At 37.7% G+C, this 23,986-nt stretch overlaps 1 protein-coding gene across 1 annotated transcript in view; it reads left to right on the top strand.

Moving 5' to 3' along the window:
- Positions 1-22,622, top strand: part of cd81a (CD81 molecule a) — a 32,937-nt gene extending 10,315 nt beyond the window's left edge. Inside the window, exons 3-8 of the mRNA XM_008404934.2 lie at positions 11,606-11,703; positions 11,786-11,860; positions 13,750-13,869; positions 14,009-14,107; positions 19,807-19,890; positions 21,036-22,622. Coding sequence (XP_008403156.1) covers positions 11,606-11,703; positions 11,786-11,860; positions 13,750-13,869; positions 14,009-14,107; positions 19,807-19,890; positions 21,036-21,098 — 539 coding nt within the window. The 3' untranslated portion in view covers positions 21,099-22,622. The remainder of the gene's footprint in view (positions 1-11,605; positions 11,704-11,785; positions 11,861-13,749; positions 13,870-14,008; positions 14,108-19,806; positions 19,891-21,035) is intronic.
- Positions 22,623-23,986: the final 1,364 nt, after the last annotated feature.

The following is a 23,986-nucleotide window of genomic DNA, read 5'->3' as shown; positions in this document are numbered from 1 at the left end:
TGTGTTGAGGCTGAAAGCCTGGAAAGAATGATGGTTTCTCCTGAGTCACCCCGGTTAAACCCCTGGATGTAGGATTGGGGCGTAGTTTGACAGTGTTGAGGAGAATGTTTTCCTGGCCCTCCCTTACCACTCAGTACCAGTTTGTTCTGGTTTTCATGTCCTTCCCTTTTGCATCCCCCCACTTATTGGCTTCAGATTCCCATCTTACTTCCAGCACTGTATTAAAGTAAAATGCATCTTAAGCTAATTTCTCGACCATGAGGCTCAGAGTCTAGTGGCCTCTCTCTCACCAGAGCTGCCTTCTTAGCTTAAGGTGTGGCCAGGAAGTGGAACATTAATGTGCTGTGGACAAATGAGACATTGTGAGATTCAATGACACAAACATGAAACTGATTTTTAAAGGAATGTTCCCAGCATCATGTGGAGCTAAGGCTTCAGAGATCTGACCTGGGTGAATGTATCTTCCACAGCCTCGCCCACATCATCAGCTACTTGTGGCCAGGACTAACAGTGGACCTGCTGCAAGTCACATGAATCTGTTTGGAGCTCAGCTCGCCCAAATTAAGTTAGTCTCCCTGCCATTTCCTCTCATCTCCATCAGCATCTGTGAGTCAGTGCACAGAGATGAGGAAGAAAAAAGAAATGAAAGTTAGAAAGGAACATTTAGGATGATGGGTTTGTGAAGAGAAATGTTGCTGTTCAAGTCTGTGTGTTTGGCTGTTCTTTAAGGCGGCATAGCTGTGGCTGTTTGTAAGAGTCACTTTGTGATTTTCCCTCAGTGATTACATCCTGCCCATTACATAAAGCCTGGCCCTCTTTCCTAAGACGAAAAAAAAAATCAGCCTAGGAAAAAAATTCTCACTCTCCTTCTCTTCTACTCCTCCCCTTGCCCCTTTTCCCATCAGCTCCCCCTCCCTCCCCCGCCCCCCTTTTCAGAGAGCTCCCTTTTCTTTTCACCGCCCTATTTCTCTACGCTGTAGCTCCACCCACATCTCCCCGTCTGGTTGTGGTTAGTGTTAAAGTCGCTTTATGTCTCTTCATTTTTCCTTAATCCCTCCCACCTTCTCTTTTTCCTCCATCTGTTTTTCTCCTTTTGTCTCTCAGAACCCCCACACACTGAAAAATCCCTCAACATAAACCAAACATGACGACCCCTCCCCCTGTACTAATAAATATATACATACTTTCATAACTCGCTCTTTCTGAACAGCAGAACTGCAGTAAGCAGTGCTTACATAACCAGAAGTTTGCTCAACTTGTTCATAACTGGAACTAAGGTTTAAATCTGATTTGGGACATTCCTCAGCATTTATGTCCAAATTTCTATTTAAAATTTTCCTGCTAAATTACATTTGTTTCCTCATCAGCAAAAAAGCTGATAAAAGCACTTTCGTACAAGTTGCATAATCCCTTTAGGCTTTGTGTCACAAAGAGTGTCCGACAGCAGAATAATGTTTGGGATTAAATACATTTTTCTTTGTTTTTAAATCTGACTTTGTACCTATGATGACCTGATCATAGGTGCCTGATCATAGGGGGAGTGCAAACTTCTGTTTTTCCACCATTTTTTGACCCAAAGAAATCTGATCACTCTTGTGATGTTGGTCATATTTACAAAGTCTTTGTTAATTCTGATTTTAAACTGCCAATCATCCTTTTTTTTGAAAAACACTGTCATAGCAGCTACATTAAAACAATACAATACCCGTAAACTAAAGTGATCATCTGATTTACTAATTACTAAAGGACTGTTTCCCAGTTTTTAATTATTTGACTATCCTAATTTAGTTGCAAAATCTGAAATACCAAAATGAGTTGAACCTTGATGAAATTATTGAACACTATCAGACCAAATTTAGAAGATTGATATAACCGTCTTTCATTATTAATTTTTTAGGGTGGACACCACACAAAACAAATCAAATCACTGAAATCAAGAAATATGTATGTCCACAAACCAAGCAATGGTGCCATAAATCATAAGATGAAATTCAAAGAATTTCAATTTATGATTGAATCAGATCGATTGAATCAGATCGATTGTGATAGATGAAGAATAATTGACTTTAGGTTTGTCTTTAGTATTTTAGATTTAGAGTTGATCAAAGAAAAAAGGGAAGTATGTTGAAATTCCTGGTCCACAAATTATTGTTTTAAACTATTGTGAAAATGTACATTATGATGTCAAGCCCTCCACACTTGTGCAAACCTGTAGAGATTCTGTTAAATATGTAGAACTCCTCAAAACTCAGGGTGTGCCCAGAGAAAGACGAGATGAAATAAAACAAGTATTGACTAATCAGCTTCATATGGAAAATGTTGATAGTTCTGCTGCTGTCAGCCCTGTTGAGTGACAATAGTAGAACTTCAGGATGTTTCAAAACATGACTCCCCTTGACTCACTTCTGCAGTGACTGAGAAAGTTATCACCACTACCATTGCACAAGTTGAATTAAACTTCCTGTCTTCTCCCAAATCATAGAGGTCCTAAGAAACCAACATAAGTCAGCAAAACATGTGCGGGGAAGTCCCACAGACACGTCCAGTCTGGAGAAAATGTACATTACTGTAGCAGCTTATAGCAGTGGTCCCCAAAGTCGGTCCTTGAGGGCCGGCATCCTGCTTGTTTTAGGTCTCTCCCTGGTTTAGCGCACCTAGATCAAATTATGACTTATTAGAAGGCCTAAGAAGAACATTGACATGCTGAAAAGGTTGTTACTACCACCAGGGAGAGAACTAAAACATGCATTATGCCAGCCCTCGAGGACCGACTTTGGGGACCACTGGCTTATAGGAATACCAGAAATACCTGTACATTTGTCACTGAACCGTCAATGTTAAGATCACCCCTTTTTTAATCATATTTACTCTATCTGTTGTTGGTGAATGTTTGTTCTGCTAGCTGCACTACAGTTTACCCCCTAAAGATATTAAACATACCTCAAACCTTAAAGTCAGTAACTGTTAAGGGTGACATTGGTACAGTGTGGTTTTAATTATTTATTGTCAATTAGGCAGCGCACAATGAGCTGTGTCTCCCTGGTCTACAGACCAGATTTTATATGTGGTTTTAAAAAGTTCTAAGCTTAGTGATCCTAACTTTTGGCCTTAATAACGTACGTGAAGTTCTCCTGTACTTGGTCAAAAATTAGATGTGTGTTAAACTTCTATTTTCATGCATTATTCAGCCCGCCACCTTGTTCTATTAACCGCTATCAAGATGTGCTGTTTCTACTGATTGGTCAGTTTCTGCCCACCATTCTGTTCTGTTGTGATTTAGCAAATTTCCAATAATTATTGATCAGTTGAATGAAAATCATCCATACTGTAATTTACATTAAGATCAAGTTTGAAACAGTCATTGAAGGAGTGAGATTCAGAGTGATTATTTCTCACTGATGGCCTCACTGGGACCTTAAATCCCCTGAAATTATGGAACATACTAAACATGCATTATCTGAAATGCAGGAGGCATGCGTGACAGAGAGAGGCCAGATCTCAAATGTTCCATTTTTGTTGCTAACTGCTGTAATAAAGCCCCTACCCTCTTGCCAAGCCTTCGTGCTTGCTTGTAAAATTCAAACTACATCTAAGTTTTCCAGGCAGCAAAAACAAGTTAGCTCCAGAGAAGTGAGGTTTCCTTTCTGCCCTAATGTGAAGCATGCATCTTTTCTTTTTTGCTTTTTCCAAACATCTGAGGCGATTCTCTGCTTCTGGTTTAATTTAGGTGCTGAAGGTTTTATTTTTTTTATGTAATACCTGACCCTGCTTCACTAAATGACCTCTGGCTACTTTTCTGGCCTTACTGTACTGCTACCGTTCTGCTTTGTGCTATATTAGCATAACAGTCGATTCATTCAACACATGGATGAGAGCTGTACCAGGTTTCCTTCTTCAAGTTTTCTGTGCTGTATTGACATTTCAAATGACTGCTGTAATAAGTGCAGTATCAAGTTTTATCTACAACTTATTCAAACTTTGAGTTCACACTATGCATGCAAACATAATGCAAACTGAACTGAATAATGCAGTAGATAAACTGCAGTAGATAAACTGCAGTAGATGTCCACACTTGTTGCCTACTTCTGTACCAAAGATGTTAAGGTTCACAGAAAGTAATGGAAGGACACCTGAGACTGGAAGAAATAAAGATTAACTGCAACTTGCAGGAATGAACTCTGTCAAACTAATAGATATGATTCTTGGGTTGCATAGGCATGTCCTTTCTGACATGTCTGTCTACTAATGTCCCTAATCTCTGGGACTCATTGGAGAATTTATGAGGGTTGTTTTCTTTTACGGCAACCGAATAATGTGCATCACTTACAGTACAGTTTGGAAGCTGTGACTGTACAACAATTTGCTAATACTCTGGGCTGGATTGAAAGATTCTGTGTGCTTACACGCAGGGGCGGATCTACTGGGGTGGCATGGGTGGCAGTTGCCACCCCAAATGAGAGCCTTGCTACCCCTGTTGCCACCCCAGCTGGCGACTATGAATTCAATAAATAGTTATGGGAAATCAGACATTAAGCGCATGAATCTCTTTTTTCCRRCAACATTGAATGCAACACAATGTAACCTGACACCTACTGCTGAGTAGCGGGAAGTGTGAGAGAAGGACAGAGCGCGAGGCAGCAGCCTTGATATGGATGGATATAAATTACTGGACTGGGCATTACGTGTCTTATCGTGCGCCACACATGCGCCATTGCTGTCCATTGAGTCAACATTATGGGTGGTCAGAAAAATACCACAGTCACGCAAAAAATCTGAAAAATGGACACAATATTTTGCAGTTAATTCTAGCCTAACTGTTGCTGGCCTGCTATTGACTTTGATAACCTTAACATGTGCTCTGCAGTTCGGTGTGTTTTGGTTCCGTTAGCACTAAAACAGGTCAACCCGCACACCAAGTCATCAGTAGAGCAGCTGTTTAAATCAGCTAATAAAAAAATCAGCTAATATACCATTGCTGTGCTCAGGCGAAAACTTATTAATAATGATAATATAGACATCAAACCTGACAACATAATGTAACTGAATGTTCTGTTTTGGTGTTTTTGCTCCTTTTTTGTGTGGGAAATGTTTGTTTTTTGGTGTTGATTCCCCTGATCTCCTAGTCTCTGCTCCATCTGGTCGTTGAGCTGTTGTCTGTCGGTTGCCATGCAACGGGTCCGCGTAAAGTCGACACACAGAGCGACAAAAGTCAGAATAGAAGTGGTGTTTGGTTCTTCACCTGTTTGTCAGCTTTATTGTACCTTTATTGTGGCGCACTGCAGCCGCTGCAATTCGTAAAAGTTAAACAAACGACAAAAACTGAACTAATCATCAAACTACAGCTCCTACAGCATATTTAAATTAAAACGACTGACCAATGTAAGATAAATTTGATCCTTCTTGCATCTTGACAGAACTAACAGCATATGCTGCCACCTCTGAAGAAATCCCTGCCCCCCTCTTGCCACCCCATAAATATTTTTCTAGATCCGCCCCTGCTTACGCGTTTGATGTTTAAGGAGAACATTTAACAAGCAAGTTAATAAAGTTTCAGCCAACACAGGTGGCTAAAAAAATCTTTACAAAGAATTTAATCATCCATCAATCATTGTCAAAGTGATATTGCACGATTTCTCCCAGAAAACCTACTAAGCTCTGTGTTCGAATGCTAAAGCAAACAAACACAATTACAATAAAAATGAAAGATTTTTACACTTGAGCTGTTTCATCCTAATTAAAGCGTGCAATTTTTTAAAAACCTTTATCTGTGACTTCTCACTTTGTTTGCTGAAGTAACAAAAAAGTGATAGTAAATAAATAAAGTGATAAATCACAGACTGTCTACCGTGTAGACTGGTAAAGACAAGCAGTGGTTCTGGAGTTCCAGTGAATAAAAAGACACCTGACTTCAGACGTGTTCACATACTGATCATACTATATTGCCATTGTGCTTCCAACCATTTCAGCAAAGAGACTCTTTTCTTCATCTTTGCCATCAGTTATTGGTGTATAAGAAACTATAACAAATAAACGCAACACTTAGCCTGGTGGGGGCACAAGCAAAACCTGGTGGCCCGCCAGGCTTTACACTGGGGAAAATGTAGTGCTGCATAAAACAAGTGAAACAGATTAAGGCCTGATGAATTAAAACATAACATGAAGAAATCCTTATTGAAAGAAGTGGAGATCATATGTAAGGATCCACCCTTACATATGAGTGTAAGTGTGGGCCCTTACACCCATAAGGGTTCTTCTTTTGTACATCAGTATTTTTTTGTTTTGTTCTCATCTCCAGTTTAAATTTTCATCCCTCCACTGTTGTTTTGCCGCTGAATTTCTTTACTTTTTTTTTTTAAATAAGCATCCTTAACATGTTAAGCATGTTAAGGCTTAACATCCTGCTTGTTGTTAAGCAGGATGTGGAGGAGTTATGACTCTGAGCCATCAGACAATATATGACACGGCACGGTTGGAGAAAAGGACTTTCTAAAAACTCAGATAAAGCCAGTATACTTAGTGTATGTCATTATAGTTTTCATAGTTGTTGTTAAGAAACTATAGCAAAACAGGGAAAAGGAAACTGCTCCGAGGAAAACTTGTATTGTATTTGTGCACAATACCAGGATGGCTTAGCGGTAACCACTACAACATCCTACTCCGACTGTAGCACTAATGCTAAATAAATCTTCTATTGTTACGTTTTTTAGATTTCTTTGTCAGCTGTACATTGAATTGTCCCTTTGGGTCAGGAATCTAAAATTAGCATGAAATAAAACATGTCAGCATTGTCCTCATTGGAAACTGCTATTGCTTTTAGGATTATATGTCTTGAACATAGCTTAGGAAAAGTAACTGGATTACAGTGGACCCCTGGTATATGCAGGAGATTGGTTTGACAGCAGACCATGAATTGGCAGAATCCACAATTATATGAGACATCCTCCAAAAAAATAGTTTAAATACCTAGATTCTGGTTTGTCCCTTTGCAAACACCAGCTGGCATGTCAAGGATTGCACCCAGGTATTCCAGTTTCCCAATGTCCATCTTGTTTAAAATATTTTAGGTATGTTCAAATACTAATTTGAAGTCACTCTTTACATAAAAATCTGTAAATAGATTAATCCACAAGTACTGAATCGTGAATAAGTGGGTCTCCACTTTTTAACTACCTATACTCATCTACACTTGTCCAACTTCTTACCATAAATAGAAATACTTAGTTGGTTTGCCTTTATTAGTACTTAAGAGAAATTTTGGTGTCAACACCAAAAAAAAGTTAATCAATTCTAACGTAGAGCAACAACCTTTATTTAACCATTTTGTGAAACAGTCAATACAATAAAATAAAAATAAAAAAGTTTGTTAGAGGACTGCAGTCTTATGAACCTTCAGACCAGGTAACAGACTTTTCAGTCTTTAAATATACTGTCAATTTACAAGATCTGAAGAGGAATTTACTTGACAGCATCTATTGTGTCATTTAGTTTCCTCAATTTACGTACAGCAACGGAGAGAGATCACCAGTTTTTCCACTCGTAATGCCTGATGAATAGTTGCACCCAAAGAGTACAATGGAAGACAATCTGGGGGGAAAAGTATTCAAATGGATGGAATTTTTGAGAGCATTGCACAGAGAGGATGGCTGAATGCCAAATGAAGGTGGTATTTGCCAAACTGTAAGTGCTGTGTCAATCTGAACGGCCGCATTATAAAAGATGGACAGAACACTTGCAAACTTATTGATTTAGAAATCTTATGTACTTATCTAGCTCAGTGAGTGAAGAGGATGTGGGAGATAGATAGGATATATACAAAGCATGGCCTCAGTTAGTGGTCTAGAATTAAATTATGACTGAGCTGACAGGCAAGAGTGATGTAGGATAGCTGCTGTTCTCTGAGCCTGGAACAAGCGTTAGAGGAGTGTTTCCAACATGGTTGAAGAGTTGTTACTGTGGGGCATTAGGAGGCTGTGGACTCTGATAGTCTAGGCCAGTGGTCCCCAAACAACGGCCCGCCTCCACTTTTGAACAATACCAGAGAGCTGAACAATACCAGAGAGCATTCAGATTTTTTTTCATATATTGTATTTTCCAGTTTATATRTGGATTTTTCTTCAACCGCCAGGGGGCTCTTTAGCAGGAAGTGTGTCCTGTAAACTGTGGGTGTTTTGTTTTGCATGCGCATTGCTGCCATCTGTTGGACTTTTAAGGAACTGCTTGACTTTTTATGTTATTTACGGTTATAGTACGGTTGTTTGCTAGCGGTACAGCAGATGAACACATGTGTTTGTTATGAACGCCGCATTCCAGGTCGAATTCTTCGAAGCAATGCCTGTAAGTAACAGCTTATACTTCAAAACGAGCCTTTATGTTAACATATGAGGAAATCATATGTTAAAGTGACTTTCCCTCAATGGAATATATACTAGTCAGTCCCACTTGTTCTGTCACAAACTGACTCCGGCCCCCCACCAGAGAAGGGAAAAGTTATGTGGCCCTCACAGGAAAAAGTTTGGGGACCACTGGTCTAGGCATTTAGTCATTGGTAACTTTATCAATAATTAAGCCAGTCATTGATTAGATATATGGTGAAACATTTACTATACAGCATTTGGGAAATACAGTAACAATCAAATATTTACATACACTTTACGAAAACACAAATCACTCTTAGTTTTGATCAGACAGACTATGTGGCAATAAATCTGCACAGGAAGTGATGCAATATGCCTTGCCCAATCAAGTGGAAAAAACCCATAAATCATGTAAATATGAAACAGTAGTAACTGCTATGCATGAATACTCTAAACATGTTCATACCTTAAAATTCTGTACTGTTTTTAGTCATAATTTCAAACTTTTATTTTACTTCCTTTCTTGATTTATTTGGTGACTTTCTTCTGTTTTTGCCCCTTTGTCTTTTCCTACATTGATAAGTATTCATACTGCTTGATTTTTACATTACTTTTAAATGACAAACAAATGTCTTTTAAGCACTGCAATTGTATGTGATAGATCAACACAAAGTAATTCATAATTATGAAGTAGGAAGAAAAATATTTCCTTACAATATATTTTTCAAACTGAAATCTGAAGTGGGTTGGCATACATTTGTAATCTGCCCCTTTTCTGTGCTGTCCTTAAATAAAATCCTGCACGGCCAGGTTAGTTAGTTTCATAAACCATCTATGTGGAACTTATAATATAAGTTTCAGTTTCTGTTTCGTGGCTTTGCGTGCGTGCAGGCGCACCTGTGAAATTACCTTCCACTGTTTCTCTTTGCACAGATGGCTCTAGAACCGCAGAAGACCGGACAGCCATTTCACTCCTTTTGTTTAACACAAAGGAGCAAATCTTTTTTGATCTTGGTAATAAAAAAGGGAAGTTCTAAGTTTTCTCAGACGCTCAAAAAATAGCTTCCAGTTGGACAAGCAGAGGAACGCCTTATTTGAATATATTAAAGAGGAAAACACGCCTACAAGTATAAAAGTTTGTGCGTAAGGGGAACAATTAAGAAAAAGCTGATTCAGTTTGCTTTTGCACCAGCTCTTTCTCCAAGGACGCGTCTTTGCTATCTTTCTCTGTCTTCTTGTCTCAGGTAATCAATGTATGTCTCTGCTTTTCTCCAGTTTTCTGTTGTATCTTCATACTTTGTTCCGATTGGATTAAATTCTGCAATTCTGTGACGTCAACAGGAATTGTTGTGTTTTTGTGCCCACACGTGGTAGCTGAGAGAGAACCCGGGATCTAACAGGAAGAGAGAAGAGCCAGATATTTTTTCAAATTTAACCAATTTAGAGTACTCTTCCTTTAACACAGCCTTTGAAACAGATGAAGTGCTGGGTGGTACTGGCTTCTCAGGATGTTGTGTGTTTTGTGTAAATAGCAGGATATGTAGACAAAGATCTCCGGGAGGTTACCAGCCATTCTCACTACCTTCTGGATTGCTTAGCTTGAGAACCACACTAAAAGTCTGTAGGTTACCACACTTGGGATAGCAGAGTTCCTTCCTTTTAGGAAGTTTGGCTCTCTTTTGATTCCTCAGGTAGAAGGGTCACAGCTGGACACACCATAATGGTGATGTACATTTATCAATCCAGGTTAAGTCATCTGACAGTCCCAAAAACCCAAAGCTGGAGATTCTTTCTCCCACCTCGTTGTTATTGTAAAGTGGTGAATGGATGGAAAGGCAAAAAAGTCCTATTATGTAATTTGTCTTTTTGTTGTTAAAAAATAAGTTACTGTGAGACCGACCACTTTGTTTTTTGCAAACCTGTGTGATTGGATGGTGGGGAAGCAGAACAGTCATGTGTGTAGAGTAGTGGACTGAACACACAGCCTTGAGGAACCCTTGTATTGGTGCATGGTGGTGGAGGTATGCTCTTCTACTTTCACACACTGGGAGTGGTCGGTTAAAGTCTAATTAAGGTTAAAGTCTTAGACTGCTTATCCCAGTTCCAATAGGAGTTTGTTTGGTAAGATTGTGTTAAATGCCAAACTAAAGTCAATGAACATAAATAAATGACCCTCATCAGAATATAAATGTTAAATTATTGAATAGGGCTGGACAGCAAAACATAGATTTTCAAAATGCTGAATTCAAATTCATGCTACATCTGTAAAATATTTCAGAACCACAAATCAATTTGTATTGCACTTATAAATGTATTATACGTGTATTGCACTTCATAAATACACCCTTTTTTGTATCATTATTATTATTTATCCACAGGAGATGAGCCAAACAAATTGAGCAAACAACCATCATTGGTTAAGGCTCCAAGCTTTAGCCTCAGACCTAGCGTAGCATTATTCTAGAACAGTCTTTGTCTGTTCCTCACAGGCAAATGAGAAAATGTTCAATTCTAACAAGTAACAAATGAGATGAAGATTCTGTACATTTGACCCAGTAAAGGTTTTGATCTTTCTTTTTTTTTCCGTATGATTCATCTTGCTACTGTAGGAAACACCAGCAAGATGATGTCACTATTTATGAGATCCTTACTTTCATAGATAGTGGGTTTCACAAACTACATGTGATACATTCTTGAAATTCTGCAGATATATTTATAATTTATAATTGAGAGAAAAAGCTGAGTGCTTTTCAAATGTCATTTTCTACATTTTCTATTTTTTACATATGTGCTACAAAGGTAAGGAAGCTCTGACTGTGTCAGCTTAGTGTGGCGCATCACTCAGGAAAACCATTTAATAAAGGAGAGAGTTACCTCTTAAATACCAAGCAGACACGTTTTTTCCATTCTGCTAGTCGTTCATCAAATCTTCCAAGTCAAATAAACTCTGCCCAGATCAGAACAAAGACACAAAGGTCAGTAGTTAGATTGCAAGGGGGGAAACTGAACTCCAGAGCCAGTTTAATATCCTTATAAACCAATTTGTGTTGCTTTATGGAGAAGGAATAAAAGAGGGAACAATATGGGTGCAAATAAAAAGTATGACTCACTTTTTCCTGCCGACAGAAAATCTGAGTGCTGCCCCCTGTTGTACGTCAAGTAGTACTGCCTAGATTTAACTGAGCAAAGTCTTGTTCAGATGCATATTGAAACAGCGTCATTTTACTGTGTTTTTTTATCCGTCTGTCCAGGTGTCCACATTCTGATCGCGGTGGGCACTGTGATGATGGTGGTCGGTTTCCTTGGATGCTACGGCGCTATTCAGGAGTCCCAGTGTTTATTGGGAACTGTGAGTTGGTTTTATCCTGCAGTCAGTCCAGCCTCATAAAGTGCCTTCTAATTGTTTCCTTTCTCTTTCCTCTCTACTGCAGTTTTTCGTCTGCCTGGTCATCCTGTTCGCCGGTGAAGTTGCTGCTGGGATCTGGGGTTACATGAACAAAGACACTGTAAGTGGAAACAGAAGTGGAGACTAAAGTAATGTGCCATGCAAAAGTATTCAGACCCAGAACTTTAGCACATTTCATTACAGGAAAATCACAAAATGTTTTTTTTTTTTTTTTGGGGATTTCACATGGCAGACTAAATCAAAGTTTAACATCATCAAGTAGGGAGAAGGAAAATATTTTTTTTTTCAAATTGTTTACAAAAAACATTGGAAAAGTGTATCCTGTATATTTTTAGCTCCTCTTTGGTGTGCTTTGTAGAATACAAAGTAAAACGTGACCCATGTCAAATGGCTGTTCATACTGAGCCAAGTTCTGGTTCTGCTGGAAGTTTCTTCCAGTTAACAGGAAGTTTTCCTCCCTCCTGTTGCTACATGCAAGCTCAGTATGAGGTGTTTCTGTAAAGTCAATGACAACACAATCTGTTGGGTTTCCTTAGAACAATTTTTAACAAATGTATGATTGAACTAAAAGGACTTTTTTGTCAAGTGAGGCACTTTATAAATAAACTGAATAGACTAGTTAAAACAACATCTTGTTTGGGAAATGTTTCTACCACCTTTGCACATATAGATGCTGAAATCTGCCCGTAATTACGGGCAGATTTCTCTTCGGAAATCTGCCCGTAATTCTCTAGTCTATTCACTTTATAAATAAACCGAATAGACTAGTTAAAACAACATCTTGTTTGGGAAATGTTTCTACCACCTTTGCACATATAGATGCTGAAATCTGCCCGTAATTCTCTTCGGTTTTACTCAAGCGCAGAAAAATTATAGGTAGACAGTATCAGAAAAGTTTTCCAATTTAATTAAATTCTAGAATTTGACTGGGCCTCTAATGGTTTGATTTGAACCATTCAGTTGTCCCACTGGAAGATAAACATCCATGGCCATTATCAGACTTCTGCAGCTTCTGCGCAATTTTAGTATTTTATGCGTGTGTGTGCGACATGTTAGTACAGTGTATGTGTGTGAGAAAGATACGATCTGTGTGTGTGTGACATGTTAGTACAGTGTATGTGTGTGAGAAAGATACAATTTGTGTGTGTGTGTGACATGTTAGTGGTGTGTATGTGCAATTTTGGGATTTTTTTGTATGCGTGTGAGATAAAATGTCTATGCATGTGTGACATTTTAGTAGTGTGTACATGCAATTTGAGTATTTTTTGAGTGTGCATGAGTCTTGTAGTGTGTGTGAGACAAAACATAGATTTTGTCCTAAACGGACCCTCATATGAATATGTTTGTTCACACATTAGTTACTAAAAACATGCCAGGCCATCGTCCTTCAGCTACTTCCTTTCTTCTTCTTTGTGGTTTGCGCCAGTTGTACCGTCCGGGTGTTGATTATGCGACTTGTGTGAAGCAAAAAAAGTGTTTTCATAGCAGCCTTGTGAAACAAACAAATTTTGATATGGCCAAAAACCCACCTCATCCTAGTGCCAAAACCTTTCCTTGACAAAAAAGAGTTTTTGAAATTTTCAAATTTATGTTCTCAAATTGCGCAATTATATGGTCAGTAAATACTGTTAGTGTGAGGAAGTTTGAGGGAGAACAGCTGGTTTAAAGAAATTAAACTGCAATATTTAAAAGCCTCCAAATTCCACATAGTAATAATCCAACAAGGGAAGCCATTCCTGGCTGCTGTATGGCTCTTGAAGACTATGATAGATGAAAACATGGAGCATCTCAGCCCTACATTCGGTTTCTGACATCATGCCTTTGCATAGATTGTAGGTAATACCAGAACTTTCACTGCATAACCAGCTGCTGCCTTCTGTTTGTCACTTCTCTTATTCAGTCAGAGCTCCAAACCACCTTCCACCTGCCACCACGTTTTGGTTCTAATGTGGGTGAAACTGCTGTTATAAAATCTGGTTTCTTTTCCAGGTTTCAAAGGAAATGAAGAACTTCTATGACTCTGTCTATGACATGGCCATATCAGACACCCTTAATGACTCAACTAAAAAGAAGGCTGTTGAAAAGGTGCTCAAGGTCTTCCATGAGACGGTACGACCATGTTAGATTGAATACTAAACCAGTAGAAATGAACTGTGTAAAACCGCCTCTCGGAGCAAAATCAAGTCAAACTTTGGTGTCTTGTAAAAACCTTTTAATTCTGTCATTGTGTGATGTTTTTATGTTTCAGCTTGAATGCTGCGGTAAGGACAAGACGACCTCGGTTTTCTCGGTGATAACAAGTAAAGTCGGCTTTCAGGACGTCTGCTCCAGCCAATGGACCTTAGTTGTAAGTAAAGTCACCTACGTCAGCATTTTCCTTTTCACCCTCAGCCAGAAACAGCCTTTTGCTAATATGTCCATTTTCAAGGCTTTGCTAGACCGCTTTATGTTCATTCACCCATTATGGAAGTCTATATTAGGCTCATTTTGTAGTTAAGTACAAATTATAAAATGCAATTCTAGTTCTACATGCTAATTCACCAATTTGTAGGTCAGTGATTCTTGAGAATAGGGACAAAACAGGTCCCATGGATAAAGCACAAAATTTGAATAAAATATACACAAAATATATTTTTTTCAAATATCTGAATAAACTAACCTGGGTCATGTGAGCACAACAATGTATGTTTTCCAGGTGTTTGCTGAATATTTTAAACATTGTACTAGGTGAATGGTGTCCGTAAAATCCCTTGTCCCAGAGCAGAACTCAACACATTGTAATAATTAAATAAATACTAAGATAATATATTATGACAATTAAGTATAAGTATTTATATAAATAATTATAAAAGTGTCAATAAATTGAATTAAAAATCATTTTTATATATTTTCCAACTCAATTGAAATGTGTCCCTAGTTTTTGTCAACACCGTCAGAAATGAAAAGAATGTAAAAAAAATCAGGCATTATTGGGGGGCACCAGAACTTCTGAGGACCCCATGACCACTTCCCTTCTCTTCCTTTGCTAAGAGGGCTAGTTAGCTCTGGTTAGCTTATGTTATTCTTTAGTTTTTTCTTCTGTTTTATTCCTAAGTTGTTTGTCACAACCATGATGTGTCAACTCCATAACTGACAATTTACAAAACTTTGATGAGATTTTGTGAAATAAATGCTTAATTTTGGTAAACTGTAAAGATTTCATGGACCTGATGAGCTACAATATGGCCTCCTTCAGAATAACATCATATAAATTGAAGTAGTTTGGCATTTTGTCAACTCCGTCAGATGTCAACTCCCTCAGAGTTTTTGTGACTCTTTCAGTGAAATTGTTGTCAAATCTCATTTAAATGTGCAATTAATTCATTTTAATGCATTTTACATAAATTGCATTACTTCACATGTATCAAGTAGCCTATTTCTTTTTACTCACAAGTTTGTCACCACCTTCAGTTCTGTGTCAACTCCGTCATGCAGTGTCAACTCCGTCAGATGGACTTTGTGTTGTTTTTTGTTTTAAATAATATTTATTTTGTTTCTTGAGAAGAATTTGTCTGTAAAACTGAGTAAAAATGTCATTAATAGGGTCATTAAAAAATAATTTTATATTTATTTTGTCAGATGGTGATGACAAAGTTCTGGGTCAGGTCCATTAAAAATTTTATTTAAAAAAAAGATGTTGCAACTGGGAGCCTGCACCTTAGCATCTTTACATTTCCAAAACATTATTTGTCATATTTGCATACATAAGGTTTAGAAAAAAAAATAAAAAATTGGGAAAATTAAAACCCATTTTGTCCCTATTCTCAAGAATCACTGAGGTACATTTAGGAGCCATGTTTTTTTGTTGTTTTTTTTTGCCAGAAACAAAACTTTCGACACCAGCAAATTTGACATTTTCATGTCAGTTTAACTCTTATTCTAATGCAGTTTTGTTGAGAATTCTAGAGATAAATAGCCTTAACGTAAAATTGTCTTTTTCAAGCTTTACATTATGCTGTGATGACATCCCCACATTATAAACATACCCAGAGTGTTGCCTTGATTATATCATGTGTGTTTGAGAAATCCTTTAATCTCCATGGCAACCATTCAGCTGTGCCAAACACCTGGGTGAACTTAGCACTGCTTTCAAGAGGCAGCTCCTCTGTCGAGCTACAGTTTCTAAGCTTCCGACCTTCCATCTCAAAGAGCAGTCCTTCCCCATGACTCTACCACTCAGCTCCTTCAGACTAGCCAGCAGCAATTAGCAAACACCTGTGAAGGAACTGTGCATCTACTGAGCTCAACATAAAAGCTACATCTCAGTACAACGCTTACTAGAGGTAATAGAATAGCCATGTTATAATGACTTCCGGAAGGCAGAGTTTTAGAAAGAGCAGGAGTTTTTAAAGAGACAGAGGCCCAATTTCAAGGCATTAAATTGAAATCTAATGCCTTGAAATTTCTTTAAAGTTCTATTTGATGTTTAACATTTTTACAACTATTGAAGGTAATGTAGTTACCTGATTGTGCCATAAAATGTCTCTGGAAAATACCTAAGACTGCTCCTTTAAAATGTTAACAACCTACATATAATGTTATTTATTAGTAATTGTTTTCTTATTACACAATTTCTATTAAATGCAGTTCTTATCCTGGTTTGGGTCAATTTACTCCTTTAAAGTATAACTATTAAACCAAAGAAACTGAGCAACCTCCTGCTGGCAGAGGTTATTAATTGGAGTCATAAAACCACATTTCCTTTCGGTGGACTATAACCACATTAAGAACATCGTCTTAAATCACTGGTCATCAAATTGGTATGAAGCGTCCCTCTGGCAGTTGCAGACTGGAGGCCCAAACTCTTCATCTGAATGTGGAGCGGTGGAGGACAGCTTTAGCTAATGTTGGAAAGTAATTAACAAAAAAGCTACCTGTTACTAACTTAATCACTGAAACATGACTTTAAACAGAAAACTAACACTGACTGAACACACCATTCTTAAACTGAAACATGGAGGTGGTAGCATCATGCTGTGGAAGATGCTTTTTTTTCTACAGGGACATGAGAGCTAGAAAGAGATACATAAAGAACCATTGTGAATAAATACTTTAGTGGAGGTTCAGATTAGAGCAGAACCAAAATGTTTAAAGTTAGTCATCAGATGATGTCTAACTTTAAAAGTTTTTCTTTATCTCATTTCACAGCCTGATCTTCATAATATCATGTTGTAGTGATTCCTCTTCTCACTGAAATGCTGCCTTAAAATCAGAATTGAAATGGGGAGAAAACATGTTTCAGTGTCATTCCAGTTTTAAAGGTAGTGACTAATTCTCAGTTTAAAATAAATATTTTTGGATTATTTAACATGTTGTCAAAATTATCCATGACCTGTTGAACCCGTTGGGTTAATTTGTTGTAATTTCCTATTACCCTTAAAGTTGTTTGTTATATGTAAAAACTCAGAATTGCTTCAAAAATTGTGTATCTCTGTGATATTTTTCATGTATTGAGGTTGCCATTTTCTCATCTTTGCAATGCATGCTGGGCTGATGGTGTGGGTGATAGTGGAACTGAGCCTAAACATGAGAAGTCAAAGCTAGCACCCTGCTATAAAGGCCCATAAAATGTCTGAATGAATGAATGCAAATTTTAGGCAAACGTTTGAAATATCCAAAAATAAAAGAAGGAAAATGTGAATCAGGCGTTTCCATCTACTGGTTTCGAGCCACGCCAAACGCCATTTTGTCAGACGTTTATTCTACACATAGTTATAATAAACAGGAAGTAAAGGTTGCTAATTAGCTTGGAACACACATCTCAGCAATCCTCTCCTCCCATTCCAGCCTGCATTGCCTCTCACCAGCCACCCAAAGCTGCCTTCCTCCCCTCGCAGCTGGAGGTTTAAACTTTGAAAATAGCTGAGTTCCATACCTCTGGTAAACAGTCATAATTATTGAAAAAAAAATGTTTTCAATAAAAAATTAATTAGTGTAGTCTGTGCCTTATAAGGCACAGTCTCACTAGTAGATGAGGATGTTCACTTTGTTAGATATTGGTCAGCATGTGTGTTTCCATCTTCCCATTTATGCACGAACTGTCTTTCAGAGTGCATACTGAAAAAGCTTCACTTGAAGCTCTCCACCTCAAGTGAGCGTAAAAACTTTGCAAAACTGAGGATGTTATATTGAATTTTGTTGCTTCAAAATGCACACATAAAACCGCTGATGGAAACACGGCTTAAGTTTTTGTAACCCACTATTCTCATATAGTTGGATTAATGATTTCATCCTGATGCTAACCGTGAATGGCTGCAGCTCTTGCAGCTACTCTGTCCTTTGGGGTTAGGATTGCCAAGCAGTGGCAGCACAAACACCAGCTTCTTCTGATCCTCCTCTTCCTCCGTTTGGTCCGCATCATCGGGAAATGAAGATTCCTGTCAAACGGGAATCTTCATTTCCCCTTTGACATTTATGCGTTGTCTTCTATTCAATGCGCTAAAAGAGAAGAATTCAATGTTACTCATCACTCAAACATTCCTGTCCTGGGTGGATGGAGCTAGAACCTCTGCACCTCCTCTACATTTTCTACCCAGGATGCATTGCAGCATAAACAACATAGTAGTCAAATTTCAAAGATTAAACAACCCATGGTATTTTTACTGTTGTTTTTCCGTTTGAAATAAATGTCTCTCAAAGTTTGAGTAAACCTTTCCAAAATACCTGAGGGTGCTTAATGCTTCACAATGTTCAGACCAATCAAAATCACTACATATAAAAACGTTATTTTGTTGGCAAGGCATATATGTTACTTTATATGTTATTTTTTTTTACTGTAAATAACCTATTTGATCTAACAAATGAAGAAACAAGGTTCTGGGCAAGCTGTGTTTGCTCCTGATGCAGAGCAGAAAGAGAAAAAAAAAGCTTTCTGCAAAAACACATTCTGAGAAAAAGCAGAAATAAAAAGTTCCAACCACATAACTTGTTATAGGTGAAGCTTGATAATTGGAAACTACCATTTCTTTTACTTAAACTGCAGTATACATAGCTCTGCAGAGTTCATTTGTTCACTCCAGTTGTGAGTAAAATTTTTTGTAAAGCTTCTGCTTTTTTTTTTATAATTGTAATGCATCAGTTAATGTGTGACAGTGAAACAGGAAGTAGACAGGAAGTCACAGAACCGAAATGATTATCATGAGTGAAGCAGAGGACAGAGAGCATTGCCACATAACACAGCAGCGCGGTCGCTCTGTGGTTCCTGTGAGGCCAGGCACTGAGGGTTAAAACAGCCAAGAATGTGGTGGAGCAGAGCTGCACTAGAAGGATGTCAAAATAATTGATATCTCAATATAACTGATACGAGAAAAATGCATTATTCGCATCAAAATGCAACAAAAGCAGACCCATTCTGGCCCAAACAGCTGCAAGTCCTCTGAGGTCAACCACAAGAGACACTGCCCTTCCCCAAAGATCTGCTGTAATCTGACAAATATTCTATGAAATTACAACAGACAGGCATTGTACAGAGCTGCTGCTGAATACTTCAAAATGTTGCTTACACTGTAAAGCACATGTTTTACATGCTTCAGATCAATACAGTTTGTTCTATTATAGAAGGATCCTTTATCTGTCACTCAGCAGTAAAAACTATTTGTATCAACAGCAAAGTAACAGGCAAGTAGAAGCCCACAGAGGCATATGAAAGATAAACAGTTCTAATAAAATAATTGCCCAACTGACTCAAAGGTACATACTTCTATAGAGGCTATTAGGAAACAATAGAAATCTCCTTTATTGCCCCTCAGTGGAGAAATTCAGCTGCACCAGCTGTAAGCTAAAGGTAAATGAAAGCATGCAGATTTTTACTAATACATTTTTTTATATATACAAATAAGATACTGTACATTAAATAGTGTACAGTTATCACTATTTAACATTAACACCTGTATTTGACTGTTATCCCAAATTGAGCGTGTTAAAAAAAAAAACCATGTACTGTAAGTAAAAGCTTCAGTCTGAATCCAAAACACAGGACTGGAATTCTAACTGTGTGTTTGTTTTCAGGACTGCCACGGGAAAATCGACAACCTCTTTTCAGAAAAGATTTATCTGGTGGGAATCGCTGCGCTGGTGGTTGCTGTCATTATGGTGAGATCCTGAAGATGTTTCTGCTGAGCTGAGTTATTATGTTATTAGTCTTTACATTGATCATGATTTAACATTCAACTAAAATACAAAACGTAGATGTAGACTTTTTTATCATATACATAATTGCACAGGATATTCATCGTGTAATAGAAGTCTGATTCTAATCATATTATGGTCTAGCGTTTTCTTAAAAACATAAAGCACAGAACCAAAATACATCACTGTGATGGTAGCATATCTCCATGGTAGCAGGTTTGTAGCCTATGTATACAGTAGTCATAGGCTACAAACCTAACATGTTAGTTTGTTTTAAATCCAAGCATCGCAAAGGATGGTTAGACTAAAACTCTGGTAGGCTATGATATTTCAGATGGAATATAGTCAAACTCGGCTGGCCAAATACACAGCCTATTATATCCCCAAAAATTGAATGATTGAGAATTATTCTCTTTCTGTAATTCCTGTAAATGATCTAATAAACTATATTTAGTAGAATGAACTTTTAACTTTATTAAAAGTCTCTTACACATAATTTACTGATTTCTTATCAACTTGATTGTTGTTTTAATTACTTTACACAGTAATAATGTCAGTGTTAATTCATTCAGTTCACTACCATTGCTTGCACACACGTGCACACACTCATTAATATCAATTTTTTACCCATAGTAATTTGTTTTTTCTTTTTCACTAATGTAACATACCGTTGCTGTAATGTCTACTGTGATGTAAAATAAATGGATACTTTGATTAAAAACAAAAAGAGAGATGCTAAGTCAAATATGGGTTAACTGCAACTGCATATTGCCTTATAATAATCAAGAGCAATATTACAGTTACATGTTTTTCTCATATTGTTCAATTATCAAGAGCCATTTTTATTCAGGAAGATTATTCTTTTTATCTTAAATATTAAATAAGATTTTATGAAAAAATCTTGAAAATGTTATTTGTCAATTAATTCTAATTTTGATAACTAACACACTGTAACGTTTTACCTTGCCTGTTGAGTTCTTATCTTAGATATGTGCCAGAACACTTTCTACTGCTTAGTTTATAAATATCATCTGGAAAACAGATGAAAGATGATAGCAAACATGTTGATTTGTTGTCACTGAGTGTGATGTCTCTGTTTCTGCTGGCAGATCTTTGAGATGATCTTCAGCATGGTGTTGTGCTGCGGGATCCGCAACAGCCCCGTGTATTAAAGCAGCTGAGTGGATGGAAGAACCACATCAGTCACAGCCTGTTTTTCTTTTCTTTATTTCATCAAATTATCTCATATAATGCTCGCTGGATTTAGTTAGCTCTTTAAAATGCTGCCCTGAAGAAGAAAAAAAACAACAAAAAACAAAAAAATAAACTTCATTACACTGTTCCATGTTTTTTTATTCACAGATGCTGTCATATACAAGCAGCCCTATCCTATGATGTGTAGTGTATTTTTAATCAATCATTCATTGGTTCTAATCACCGGTCAAGGTGCTGTAGTTCTTTGGAGATTTTTTTTTAAAGTTTGTTTTGTGTGTATTGGTTTTTACTTCAGTCCTGCCTATGAACATGCTCATACATTCTCTGTTTTATGGGTTTATTTGACTGTTTTCTGTATAAACTGTATATAAATATATGTTAGCAGTGCTTTATGTCTGCCTGAGCATAGATATGGTATTACACAAGGTGTCTATCCAGTAGTTTCTCTTTACTAACCTCTGCTTGATTGTCTCGCTTTAGACTGTGTGTTACTAACACTACAGCGGTTGGCCTTATCGACAGACGAAGCTCACCCCACATCCATGTTAATATGGTATGTCTGCATGAATCTAGTTCATCTCAAACGCTGCTGGGAACACCAGTCACCAGTGTTTCCTGCAAGTATTTACTAATATTAGGAAGGAAAAAAAGCTTTTCTTGCACTTAAACTAAACGTTTAGATCTTTACTTACCCTCACCATCTGCCGTAGTGAATTTAAAAGTGAGTACGACGACAAGACCGAGTCACAACCAAAGTTATTCTTGTAGTTTGATCAAAACTTCTGACTTCCTTTGTGGTTTTTGCATATCGTTGACCACCATATCCGTCTCCGTTTACATGGTGACGTCCTCTGACCTCTGAGCGTTGATGTTTACCATCCATGTACGAACGCATTTTAGTAGAGGCCCAGATGAGGCAGAGGCAGCAGATCTGTTTGGGTCCAAATTTACTCTACAAGATGCAGCTGTTGCTCACACACACGCGCACGCACACACACACAAACACGCACACACAGCTGCACATCAGCACTGCCTGGAAACACACACCACTTCACTGCATCTTTCTAACTCCCTATGTAGTCTTAGCCTATATAGACCATGCCTTGTAAACTGAGAAACAGTGGAAGTGTGTAATACATCTTTAATGTATCCTAGTAGAGAAGGTTGTAGAGAACAATGTATGCCTTTTTTCTCTTTGTATCGCGATATCTTTGTCTGGTACATCAAACAAAGTCTGGTGAGGGGGAGAGAGGTGTTCAGTGGCGGGGTCAGCTTTTCCCCCAGATTATTAAAATTAACTAAAAAGAATAAAGTACAGCATTTATTTGGCTTTTAATGAGGACACACTGCGTTTCTCCAAGTTGATATACTTTCTATTTGACAAAGAATGCTCACTGCCAAAAGTCTGGCCCTCTTTTTGCCCTTGTGGACTTTGTTTTACCCGGATTTAAAGGGATTAAATGTATTTTCCAAGTAAGTCATTTGCTGGTCTGGTCTTTGTTTCAAAGCATGCTGCACTGTGATATGGACAAGTCTTTATCAGTGAGTGATACATGAACCTGTAGATAGAATATAACTCTTCTGACAGAAAATAGAAATAATTATCAATTATGATCACAAATGTAAAGAGTTTTACTGAATTAATGCTTATTTTTTAACAAACTGTTTTAAAAACCCATGTGTGTCACCCAACTAGGCCCAGGATTATATTTAACATGACGGTGTTAGGGTATTTTTGATGCATTACATGACAGTATGTTATGAGACAGATAATCTGTGAAAAGATTGATCTCCTCCCTGAGCTACCATTACCATCTGAAGAAATGCAGCAAAACAACCAACCAGAACCAAGAGGAGGGTTTGACACTGTCAATCAACCTCATGTACTCGATGCTCAATGTGCTAATGGAAGAGAAGCAACTTACCGTTACAGGAAAACTGTTTATTCAGTCACCAGTAGTCATGCTAACAAGCATAAGTATTCAGGACAGGTTATGCTAGCTGCAGCATTGCAGAGAGAACAGGGGGCGTGCAGGAGAGGGGAGAGCAGCGCCACATAGATAGTGTTTGACAGCACTATGACCCTCCTCCTGGCTCTGATTGGTTTCTAGTTTCCTGATTTTTTTTTTTTTTTCAGAGATTTGTTTCATACCACACTCACAACATGGTGACAGTTTCAACAAATATGTTAAAAAAAAGAATAAAATTTACATACTGAAACTTTAAGAATCTTTTACTGTGTGGCCTATAATAAAACCTTTAGTTCTCCACCATGCCCGAGGTTTATTCAGTTTTTGAATAAATTTCAATTTAAAGTTTTCACTTTTCCTTGTTTTAATATTTGATCATTTTGTTATGTCCAGAGCCAGCGGCAGCAGCCTCTACATTCTCTGCTTTAACACACTTGAATCATTTCATTGGATCAGCAGGGTTCTGTGGAACTTGACCTGCTGAGGATGAAATCAGTCACTTGATTCAGGTGTGAACACAAACAGTTTCAAACATTGCCATTAGGGGGAGCAATATACAAAGAATTTATTTTTTACAGACGGCAGACAGCGTGTGTGAACACACAGCTTGTGAGTGCATGTTCTTCATTCTGTTTGGGTGCTTTCATCTGGGACAGCAGTCTGTGCTCCAGGTTACCATTTACAAAGAGTCAGATGAGTTTCTCAAAATGTGATCATAAAAACTCATACAGGGCTGTTAATTTGTTCTGAAGTGCAGAAATTAGCAACACAAAAAAATGACAGCATGAGTGTCTTTGTCTGGTTATTCACAATTTGGTCAACAGGAAATGCTAAGATTCCACAAACGGAGCCCTCCTACATTAAAACCTTCCTGC

This window comes from Poecilia reticulata, linkage group LG3 (genome assembly GCF_000633615.1).
Source record: "Poecilia reticulata strain Guanapo linkage group LG3, Guppy_female_1.0+MT, whole genome shotgun sequence".
In the NCBI taxonomy this organism is placed as follows: domain Eukaryota; kingdom Metazoa; phylum Chordata; class Actinopteri; order Cyprinodontiformes; family Poeciliidae; genus Poecilia; species Poecilia reticulata.
The sequence above is the reverse complement of the archived record's forward strand: the minus strand, read 5'-3'. Positions and strand labels throughout refer to the sequence as shown.